Below are 12,454 nucleotides of genomic sequence, written 5' to 3'. Positions count from 1 at the left end.
AGGCCTCGCTCCATAGCATTGTCTTTGCAACAGGTCTCCTCGTACTCCTCATACTCATTGCTGATAGAGAATCGTCTCTACGTTGTGTTCCTGTTTCCTGTGGTTCCCGGTTCCAGTCTTCCTTGTTCCTGCCCTGTCTATATGTTGGACTAACTTTCTGGATTTCGACTCGGCTTTGTTTGACTACTCTTCAGCCTATCTCCAACCCCGGTCCTTCGCTACGTTTGACCACTCTTCAGCCTATCTCCAACTCTGGACCTTTGCTACGTTTGACCACGCCTGCCTTCTCCATGCTCTGACCTTTGCCTTGATTGACTACGCCTGCCTACTCCATGCCCTAACCATTGCCTTGATTGACTACACCTGCCTTCTCCGTGCTCTGACCATTGCTTTGATCGACCCTGCCTGCCTTCTCCGTGCCTTGATCAACTACGCTACAGATTAATCCATGTCCAGAGTTCTTCATTACTTGCCACGAACTCTGCTTGTCGCCAGCCTTGACTCTAGCCTGTCAGTGATGCCTCCTCCAGCCTACTTCCTGGACGTGGACTTACAAGGCTTTGGCCTTCCTTTGCTCAGGTGGCTCCAGTTACCTCTTGATCCATTGGTGCCTGAGTTCCCATCCCGAACCCAGTCCAGGGTAGGACTACGCCACCTATCGACTGCTGTCTCTGGCTGAATCACTTTACTTCACGAATCAACCTCGAGGCCCACCTAAGTCCTGCCAGCCCCGGCACCCAAAGGCTCAACCCAAAGGCTTCTCCCTTATGGGAACACTCGGATGCTTTGCTGAAAGAACTGGCTCAATTTGTAGCTGTGTTCAAACGTTTGATGATCCTGGGTGACATGCTGTGGCAAGCACCAGCTTACTACACCTTCGACAAGGTCAAAGAAATCTCTTTGATTATACCATTGAGTTTCGGACTTTGGCTACTGAGCTCGCTTGGCAGGAAGACTGCCTCCGAGCTATCTACCTGGATGGACTCTCCCCACAGCTGAAAGATGAGCTGGCTGCAAGGGAACTCATTTCCTCTTTGGAGGACCTGATAGACTTGGCAGGCCGAATTTACCATCATTTTCAAGAGCATCAGCGGGAGAGTCGGATGCCCAAGAAACCTATGCGGGTTCGCTCTCGTTCACTGCTTTTGGCAGTGATACCAGAGTGGTCAAGACGGAAGAGCCTGTGCAGTTGGGTCATGGGTGGCTGACACCGGAAGAGTGCCTCCAGCGGAGATAAACCGGTCTGTGTCTGTATTGCAGAGCACCTGGCCACCATCTACAGACTTGCCCTATCCGTCTGGGAAACTCCTTGGCCTGAGTTCAGTAGGGGTCCTGAACTTGGGTGCAACTTCTCCGGCCCCTCAGTTATCTGAACCAGTTACTCTGATCTGGGATTCTCGATCCTTCCCAGTTCTTGCTCTGATAGACTCTGGAGCAGAAGGTAATTTTATTCTTAAAGACCTTGTTCAGCTTCTGGGTATAATGACCTGTTCACTTGACACATCACTATGCATTGCTTCTATCTATGGAGAGACGTTACCTGGCCAAATTTACTTGACTATGGAACCCATCCAGTTACACACTGGGGCTTTAAACACCGAGAAACTTGAGCTACTAGTGTTGGAGAAATCCATCCATCCCATAGTGCTTGGACTCCCCTGGATACAGAAACATTCTCCCCAATTCAACTGGGGTTCATTGCAACTGGTGGAGTGGGATCCCACCTGCCATCAGTCCTGTCTTCAGAAAGTGACACCACCTCCTGTGGTCCCTCTGGCTACTACGTCCTCTGGCATACCTGCTCAATATGCGGCCTTTGAAGAAGTGTTCTCTAAACAAAAGGCTGACCTCCTTCCGTCTCTCCGAAGGTTTGAGTATCCAATCGACCTCCTTCCAGGAACCATGCCTCCTCGTGGATGCACCTACCCTCTGTCTCTGCCTGAGACAAAAGCAATGACGGCATTTATCTAGGAAAATCTTGCGAAGGGATTCATTTGCCCATCCATGTCTCCCGCTGGGGCGGGATTCTTTTCGTGACCAAGAAGGACAGGTCATTTAGGGCATGTATTGACTACCGCAGCCTCAGCGCCATTACTTGCAAGGATAAATATCCCTTGCCATTAATATCCAAATTATTTGACCGTCTCCAGGGTGCCTCCATATTTACGAAGCTGGATTTACGCAGGGCATATAACCTGGTAAGAATTCGTCCCGATGACATCTGGAAAACTGCCTTTAACACCCGGATCTGGCACTACAAATACTTGGTGATGCCCTTTGGCCTCTGTAATGCGTCCGCAGTATTCCAACGAATGATGAACGAAATCTTCAGAGACCTACTGTACACCAAAGTAGTGGCCTATCTGGACGATATCCTTGTCTTTTCCAAAGATCTTGACACTCATCATGCCGACGTACGAACCATTCTCCAGCGTCTCCATGAAAATCATCTGTTTGTGAAATTGGACAAATGCCTGTTTGAGAAATCTAGTTTACCTTTTCTTGGCTATATAATCTCTTGTCAGGGCTTCTCTATGGATCCAGCCAAGCTAAAGGGAATCAGAGATTGGCCACAACCTTTGGGCCTCAAAACGATCCAGCGCTTCTTGGGATTCCTCAACTACTATCATCACTTCATCCCGTACTATTCTACCTTGGCTGCTCCATCGACAGCCCTGACCCGTAAAGGCCAAGATACATGAAATTGGCCCCCTGAGGCCATTTCTGCCTTCCATCGTCTGAAGGAAGCCTTCCAGAAGGGGTCCTAACTGCACCATCCTGACCCGAACCACTCATTTCTAGCTAAAGTTGTTGCCTCCACCATTAGGCTGGGGCGGTCCTAAGTCAACGCACAGCCTCTGGTACCATAATTCCTTATTCCTTCTATTCAGAAAAATTTCATCCGCAGAGCAAAATTACAGAATTGGGGATCGCAAGCTACTCGTCATAAAGTAGGCTCTTGAAGAGTGGCGCCTGTGGCTGGAAGGTGCACAACACAAATTCACTGTGTTCACTGATCATAAAAATCTGGAACATTTAAGTCAAGCACAACGTCTCAACGCCCGCCGAGCTGGATGGGCCTTATTCTTCTCCAGATTCGACTTCAAACTTCGTTATCGCCCAGCCAATAAAAACCTCCAGGCAGACGCCCTATCACGATCTTTCAAGACTGAAGACACTCCGGAAGAACCAACTCATATAATCGACCCGACCTGTATTTGCTTATCTGCCACTCATCCAGTTCCAGATGGGAAAACAGTCGTACCCCGACGACTCCAAGAAAGAGTACTTCGATGGGCACGTGATTCCAAATTCGCTGGTCACCCAGGACAGGCACGAACCATGGCACTGCTCCAGCGGTTCTTCTGGTGGCCTACCATGGTCTCCAACGTGAAAGCGTACGTTGAATCCTGTAAGGTATGTGCACAGCAAAAACCTGGTCGAATGACCTTGGGGTCTCTTATAATCACTTCCAGCACCCGAAGAACTATGGACTCACTTATCTACGGATTTCATCGTGGACCTGCCGCCTTCTAAGGGTCACACCGTCATATGGGTCACCATAGACTGTTTTTCAAAGATGGCCCATTTTGTACCTTTACCGTGCCTACCATCTGCTCCAGAGCTAGCACGATTATTCTTCCACCATATCTTCAGACTGCACGGCTTACCCACGGACATTGTTTCAGATCGAGGTCCTCAATTTGTTGCCAGGTTCTGGTGCTCCCTTTGCCGAAAGTTCAGCATTAACATCAGCCTCACGACCGCCTATCATTCCCAAGCCAAAGGGCAAACTGAGCAGAAGAATCGCTCCTTGAAGGCCTTCCTGCACGCTTACATCAATAACCAACAAGATAACTGTGTAATAAATCTGTTCCCCAGAGGGGTAGAGTTAGCAATCTGTTATAAATCACCCCGCCAAAGGGGAGGAGTAGCAATCTGTTATAAGTCCGCTAGGGAGTTTAGCAGTCTGTTATGGATCACCCCACCAAGGAGAGGAGTTAGCAATCTGTTCAATGCTGCTCCCCCAAGGGGAGGAGCTAGCAATTTGTAATACTCCGTAGGCGGAGTTAATGATCTATTGTGGGTTGGCTCCCCCAGAGTGGCAGTCTGTATGATACTGCTCTCGTAGTGTAAGGAATAAACACTTAATGGAAATTGGTGAATCCCTGGGCCGATGGCAGATGACAGCGCCCCCAGGAGGATACCCTGAGAGGGACCACCGGCTAGGCTGGAGTATGGAGACAAACACAGATAGTTCTTTATTAGACAGGAAGTGGAACCACCAGAGGTGGCAGTAGTGAGCTGATGTGCCTGGCAGGGCTGAAGTCCCTCAGATACTGGAATTGCAGTCTCTGGGTTGCTGAGCTGTAGAGAGAGACTATAGGTAGTGAGTAGACAGGGTATGCAGGATACATAACCAGTAGCAGATGATACACTCACAATTGTAGATATCAGTAATGGCTTCTAAGCAACAGAGATTCTTCAGTATATTCAGGAACAGGAGCCGTAGGTGAGTACTGGTTCCTATATGCAGTCTGGAATAAGAACTCACAATATCTGTGTATGAGATGGCTTCTGGAATAGAAGAGAGTCTTTGGAGGGTTTTAGGAACATAGGCCCTCGTGGAGCGAGTACCGGTTCCTATCTGCAATCTGTAATAGTAATTCACAAGGTATAGGTGTGTGATAGCTTCTGAAATAGAAGAGAGTCTGTGAAGGGTTTAGGAACATGGGCACTCGTGGAGCGAGTACCGGTTCCTATCTGCAATCTGTAATAGTAATTCAAAAGGTATAGGTATGCGATAGCTTCTGAGATAGAAGAGAGTTTTTCAAGAGTTTTAGGAACATAGGCCCTCGTGGAGCGAGTACTGTTTCCTATCTGCAATAATAACTCACGATCTCCATACCTGCAATAACGTCTTAGACAGAAGGGAGTCTTTGGAGATTAGGAACATAGGCCCTCGTGGAGTGAGTACCGGTTCCTATCTGTAATAGAACTCACAGTGTTCATGTCTGCGATCGCTTTCAGGCAGTAAGGAGTCTTCTGAGCATTCAGGGATGTAGGCCCTCGAGGAGCGAGTACCGGATCCCATAGCAATCTGAAATCAAGAAGAGAGAGCGGGGCCCCCAAGGAGCGGGTACCCCTTGGTAAGTTTGTGGAGGCAGAGCAGCAGAGAAATAATTCCCCTTGCTAACTCGATTCGTAGTTGCAAGCAAAGACCTTATAACTTGGAAGCGGATGACGTCACTACGGGGGGATGCCCCCAAGGTTTGCGCCCTTGCCGGTACAAATTCTGGAGCACGCTCTCATGTGCGCGTGCCTTTACATCATCAGAAACATGGCGGATCTGCAGCGTCAGGCCAGCCCGGGGATTCCGGGGAGAAGTGGCGAGGAGAAGCTGCGGCAGCATCTATCCGTCAGACCCAAAGGGAGTCGCCACAAGGTAGAGAGGGTGGAGCGAGGGCGAGAACAGGCACGAACGCAACAAACTGGTCAGACCTCTTATCCTGGGCGGAGTTTTCTCACAACTCCCACATTGCCACTGCTACTGGAACATCTCCATTTTCAGTTGTCTATGGGAAACAACCATGACCACCAGTACCAATACCTCTATCTGTGCCGTCCCCTGCGGTACAGGCTACTGCGGATGCCCTTAAAACATTATGGGATCAGACAAATCTCCGCTTGTGTCAGGCCGCTTCCCGGGCCAAGACACCTGCTGACAGTTGACAACGCTCAGCTCCTGAATTTCTCCCTGGCCAGAGAGTCTGGTTAAGTACTCAATATATCCGACTTCAAATTCCATCTGAGAGATTCGCTCCTAGATACATCGGTCCATTCCCTGTTACCCAACACATCGGACCTGTTACTTATCAGCTGCGGCTGCCTCCTACGCTGGGAATACATAATACATTCCATATATCACTCGTGAAACCTGTGATTTTATCTTGGCCTGCCCAGAAATCCCCTAAGCAACCTCCTCTGGCGGCAGAAACCAATACGACATATAAGGTCCATGAAGTCCTAGACGTCCGCTGTAGGGGCTGCCAGTGGGAATACCTCCTTTCCTGAGAGGGATATGGACCTGAAGAGAATTAGTGGGAACCAGCTCAAAATATCCTGGACAAGACTCTCCTCTTAAATTACCAATGTGCCCATCCTGGCAAACCCCAACCTCCAAGAGGGGGGCATAAAGGGGGGGTACTGTTACGAGTGCCACCTGCAGCAGACCCATGATGCAGCCCTGTCACCTTCTTGTACGGACTCCAGCTCCTGGTTCCTCTTTATTGGTGGCGGTGGGCCGCCAGCTCCAACCTCAGGTCGCCTCCGGTGCCTCTGGCTCTGCCACGGTCCCCAGTGTTGCCAGCCAAGATGTCCCTGCTCGTCGGGCCTCTCCGCGTAGCCCATGGAGAGATGCCGCCATTGGCGCCGCACCCCTCCCTAGGCATGCATGTGCACATCGCTGATTCTTTTAAAGGGCCTGTGGCGGGAACCTGGCCGCGGCCCCGGATGCTGATGTCAAACTCTTCAGCGTATATAAGCTCAGGCCTCGCTCCATAGCGTTGCTTTTGCAGCAGGTCTCCTCGTACTCCTCGTACTCGTTGCTAATAGAGAATCATCTCTACGTTGTGTTCTTGTTTCCTGTGGTTCCCAGTTCCAGTCATCCTTATTGCTGCCCTGTCTATGTGTTGGACTGACTTTCTGGATTTCAACTCGGCTTTGTTTGACTACTCTTCAGCCTATCTCCAACAGCGGGACCTTTGCTACGTTTGACGCCTGTCTTCTCCATGCTCTCACCATTGCTTTAATCGACTACGCCTGTCTTCCCCGTGCTCTCACATTGCTTTAATCGACTACGCCTGCCTTCTCCATGCTCTTACCATTGCCTTGATTGACTACGCCTGCCTTCTCAGTGTTCTGACCATTGCCTTGATTGACTATGCCTGCCTTCTCCGTGCCCTGACCATTGCCTTGATCGACTATGCTACAGATTACTCCACATCCAGAGTTCTTCATTACTTGCCATGACCTCCGCTTGTCGCCAGCCTTGACTATAGCCTGTCAGTGATGCCTCCTCCAACCTACTTCCTGGACATGGACTTACAAGGCTTCGGCCTTCCTTTGCTCAGGTGCCTCCAGTTACCTCTTGATCCATTGGTGCCTGAGTTCCCATACCGAACCCACTCCAGGGTAGGACTACTCCACCTATTGACTGCTGTCTCTGGGCTGAATCACCTTACTTCACGAATCAACCTCGACGCCCACATAAGTCCTGCCGGCCCAGCACCCAAAGGCTCAACCCGTGGGGAACGAGAGCTGGTATAGGTGAAGCTCCAGCGGCCTCTATCTTCAGCCCACTCCATCTGCCGACGGTGGGGACCCGTAGGTCCCTACTTACGGGTTGCATCAACCCCACCTCGGCCCAAGGGTCCACCTCTGACGTAACACTTTGATTAACTCTGCACGCAGCATTCTTTACAAACACTTCCTAATTTCATTCACTTTGTAAAATTTCTTTGTATTCAAAATACTTGCAAAAATTATCAGCTTTGAGCCTGCTTGATGACCCAGTGCCAAATTATAGCCAGAGCATAATGCCATCACTTGTTTTCCTGTAGCACAATAGTTATTGTTCTGTTTGCAGATCTTTGCTGTGATGCAGTAAGTAAAATGCATACATGACCTTTTCAAGTAAGTAGTACAGAGGCAGCCATATAACTCCTATTACAGCAGAGTAATGCCACATTAGATCTTAGAATCAATGGGACAGTCTTTGGCACAGATTTAAATCATATTTGGTCCCTGAAGAAAATAATTCTCACTTTCCCTTACTTAGGCACACTATGAGGGCATTATTAGAAAGCCACCGTTGTGAATGTTGCTGCATTAATTCCAACCTTCTCTTTAACTCTAAACAAACTTGTAAAGATGCAATTGTTCCACATGCATATACAACCTGCCAGTCTACTGTTCTTCCAAAACAGCAGGTTTCCCTGGGTTCGGATTTGGTGCACATTCTTTGTCCAGTTTCTCCACTCTTCGTGTACTTGTGCAACTTCAAATAAAACTACAGGATTCACTGGTTTTGAGTCCAGACATTTCGTTTATTTCTTGAGATACTTAAACACAGAAAATGCAGGTTCCAGACATGAGGTGGTTGAATTCATTCAAAGGAATCCCCCCCCCCCCCCCCCCCCAAAAAAAAAGCCCAAAAAATGCAAGCACATCAGTAGCTGACATTATTGGCTGATGAAATTTATTCAGTTCCACATCAGACAATGCTGCCCATATTATAGAGAATTCAGAGACAGTGGAACTGCTGTAATCCCATGGTACTCACGCACAGAAGATGTGCTCATGCCTTGATTGGAAGAGTCCAAGAAAAATACCTGGATTTATCCTCCCTGGAACCCCGGGTTGCTCTACAGGGAGCTGGGTTTTCCTAGAGCAGCATGCTAGAAAAGCTGTTGTATCTCTTTCAGAGGCTTCCATGGAGTGTGTCTACTCAAAATGGAGCATGTCCGTATATAGCAGCAAAAATACCAAAACCTGCCACTAGGGGCCACTGGAATACCATGCTCTTTGTAACTATGGATTATACATTATTCAAAATAAAGTGGAACTCAGCCTGTATATGCAGTGTTAAGTTCATAACTCCTCATAACTTGAAATAACATTATGAATGCCTGAAGAAATTGAAACATATCACTTTAAATTTAAAGAAGAGAAGAAAAACGTTCTCCCAAAAACTCACATATGAAGATGCATGATTTAGGGGGTCATTCATCAAAATGCATTAGGGCCTTATAGTGGGCGTTAGGGCCCTAACACCCGTAATAACACCATAACACATGTGATAGATAACGCATCAGAAGATGTGTATGCAAATTTTTAAAATTTAGACAAAAGAGAGGAGTTTGTTTGTTTGTTTATTTATTTATTTATTTATTTATTTAAATTCTTTTGATATACCGATACTCAAGACTAGGGTCTTATCGTACCAGTTTACAGCGAAACAGGGGGTAACCAATTAACTAGAAAGATAAAGTTACAATGAACAGGGATTTACAGAAGATTTATAAAAGAGAAGGGTGTTTAATATTGTATGTGATAGTGTAACATGTTGGAAAGAATTACACCTTTTTTCCTGGTGTTATGCCTGAAGCTGGATGTGTGATATTTGTTGCAAGTCCTATTTTGGATGGGAGGGGGAGGGGGAGACCCTCTGTGTTGCACACACACTAATGAACTATTTATACCACTGTAGGAGGATCCACTAGTAATTCGAGGTGAGGTTTTGGTGGTGGTCAGGGGCAGATTGGCCTATCGGGGGATCGGGCATTCCCTGGTGGGCCAGTCGCTCTGGTCACGTGGTCTGCCGAGCACGGCCACGACAGAGCCGTGCTCGGCAGACCACAGGATAGCTCCTGGGCCGGCCTGGGTGGAAAATCCCCGGGCCGATCTTTACCCGGAATCCGCCCCTGGTGGTGGTCTAAGGTTTGGGGGCAGTTTTACATGCACAGTCAGATGTATGAACAGCACAGTACACATCAGTGAAGATTTGATGTGAGTTGGAGTGAGGAAAGGTACACAAAAATGACATTTGTACAATGTACTCTCGACCTAGTTTGATGCACTTTCTACCTTGCTGCCATCAAGCTAGGGCGAGAGTACATTGTACAAATCTCATCTTTGTGTACCTTTCCTCACTCCAAATCACATCAAATCTTCACTGATGTGTACTGTGCTGTTTGTACCTCTGACTATGCCTGTAAAACTGCCCCCCAAACCCTAGACCATCCCCAAAATTTCACCTTGAGATACTAGTGGACCGTCCTACAGTAGTATAAAAAGTTGACTAATATGAGATTGTCAGAAAGAGTCTTCTCTCTCTCTCTCGCTCGCTCGCTCGCTCCCTTCTCTCTCCCTCAAAAAAACTGGGCACTTCTCAGGTTGTGAAGTGAAAATATTGCAGGTATGATAAATTTAACATGCAAGCATTCTCCTTTTTTTTTAATCACAGGCACTGTTCATGCAAAATTTATAGTAAAATGATGAATCTAGGTTTAAGTTAGTGTCTCCATGTACGATTTCGCTTCTTTTGAATTAAGAACCCAAAGAATTGCCTTGAAATAACTGTGAGCAGTAAGGAATTATGACTCTTCTTAAAACCTCTACTTGTACTGAGAAGTCTTGGAAAATCAGAATGCTCTTACCTTTTCACTCCAACTTTTTGATTGATCTATATGCTTTGAAAAGTTTCATTTTATCTGCATAGCTGCAGCAGGAGTGCACAGATCTGTGAAGGGTGTACATGGGCCTAAAGCAAAACTAGAGAAGTAACAATGGTTCTCTTGTCACACACTAAGGGCCTTATTTTCTAAGGCCCTTAGTGTGTGACTAAGGCCCTAAGCCTTAGAAAATAAGGCCCATGGTGGAGTTATTGGGCACAATGCCAGCAGCGATCGCACCGCAGAGGTGCGATCGCTGCCGGATAGCGCAGGACCGCCCCCCCGTTTCGGCCTTCCGCCCCTCATTACCGCATTTTTCTAAAGTATCGCAGGCCTGCGATACTTTAGAAAATGAGACCCTAAGTCCCTAATGGTGAAGAAAATAATTCCAAATGTATCTGTATTTATTTTTAGCACTGTATATCTTTAGAGTGTACTTTAGCCAAACTGACTTTGTGTTGAATAAATCAAAGAACTTCTTTAGGCCTTTATTGCCATGTCTTTCTCTGTCCTTGTTTCAGGATAAGCTTGCTGGCTATGCAGGAAGTTCTGGAGGAATTAACTCTGGAAAAGGTATGCTAACAATGTTCAGAGAATAGTTTAATGGATGAATTGTTCCTGATAATATAAATTAGGGATAAAATACTGAACAGATCTCTGGTAACACTCTAGGTTGGGATGAAATACTGGGTAGATCATCTGAAATTATAGCAGTGGTAGCCGAATTCTTAGTGAGGCAACTGATTTTTAGGACAGGAAGAGGATAACTTTCAAACAACTTCGCGTGGCAGCATATACAGGGCGTGCCTGAATCTATGATAGTATTTTATAACCTGCACAAATACATGCACTGCATTGAACATGTGTACTTTTCTTAACTATTTTAAAAATATATGTATAAATATTTTACACCTGAAAATAAAATAAGAACATAAGAAATTGCCATGCAGGGTCAGACCAAGGGTCCATCAAGCCCAGCATCCTGTTTCCAACGGAGGCCAAACCAGGCCACAAGAACCTGGCAAGTACCCAAATAGGACTTACTCACTTAAAACTTGATTTGCATACGTTGTCAGTATATTTTATGTTTGAAAATCAATAAAAGAATAGTTAAATAATACAAACACTAAACAATTGACAATACACATAAACCAGGAGCACTGGTGGTTTCTTTCCAGTGTCCCCTGACTGTCAAGAATCAATCCCCCAATCATCTCCTCCCTCCCTTCTGCCCCCCTTCCCCTGCAAGGCTACCATCCTCCATACAATAGGCAAAAAACATAGGACAGGCTCATATAACTCCCTCATAGGTTATTCGAAATGTTGCTACAAGCTCTTCTCTTGAAAAGGTTGGATTGTTCGGCATATTTCTCGAACACGCACGTTATGTATCAGGTTCCTCCATTGAGTTAAAGTAGGTGGGTCTTCTCTCATCCAGCATTGCAGAATAACTTCCTTGGCAAGCAATAAAATTGTCTGCGACTACAGTTTCAGATATCTTTGACCAATAGCAAAGCCTGCCAAATTGTCAAAAAGCAATACCTTAGGGCACAAAGGTAACTATGTACAACAATACAGAGACAATCTCGAAATTGATGCCCCAAGGTTCCTGAGTGGGAAGAACATTTATTACATACATCAGATTTAGTGAGATGTATCATGCAAGCTGATTTTTGAGATATCTAGTACCTTAGTAAAATTTTGTACTGTGTTTCCCTGAGTACAACATTACATGTAAGAGAGTGCACTCTCCTGAAACATTGTGCATATTGATCTTCAGATAAAGGGAATTCAAATTCCCGCACCCAGCCTTGTACCAATTTCCCATAATCCAGTGGAGTCTTGTTTCCCATTAATTTACGGTACAAGAATGCACATATAAATGAAATTACCAGTTTACCAACTATTCCACCAGTTCGCTCAGTCCTTCTCCAGGCATTTGAGACCTTCATGGTTCTTCAGCCTGAGCTCCCCTCATTTCACTCAGATCTCTCACCAAGACTCTAGTACACAATAAACCAATTTAATATCACTTAAGTCAGATAACTAACAGGTGTAAAATTACGCATGTCTCATTTAAAATAGCAACCAACATGCCTCGGAATGACCCTAGCACCCTTTTTTACATGCATATATGGGCACATGAAGCATAATGTACACGCATTTTATGCGCCCATATTCAAACAGTGCTCAATGCTACTTAGCTGGATAAGTAGTGG

General features: G+C 46.4%; 1 protein-coding gene across 4 annotated transcripts in view; it reads left to right on the top strand.

The window, feature by feature from the left end:
* Window positions 1–12,454, top strand: part of LOC115095289 (endonuclease/exonuclease/phosphatase family domain-containing protein 1-like) — a 135,344-nt gene that overhangs the window by 51,290 nt on the left and 71,600 nt on the right. For all 4 annotated transcript variants that reach the window (XM_029608767.1, XM_029608770.1, XM_029608768.1 and 1 more), the window contains exon 3: window positions 10,757–10,808. In XM_029608767.1, coding sequence (XP_029464627.1) covers window positions 10,757–10,808 — 52 coding nt within the window. The remainder of the gene's footprint in view (window positions 1–10,756; window positions 10,809–12,454) is intronic.

This window comes from Rhinatrema bivittatum, chromosome 7 (assembly GCF_901001135.1).
Source record: "Rhinatrema bivittatum chromosome 7, aRhiBiv1.1, whole genome shotgun sequence".
NCBI lineage: Eukaryota > Metazoa > Chordata > Amphibia > Gymnophiona > Rhinatrematidae > Rhinatrema > Rhinatrema bivittatum.
This window is presented reverse-complemented; position numbering and strand designations above follow the sequence as displayed.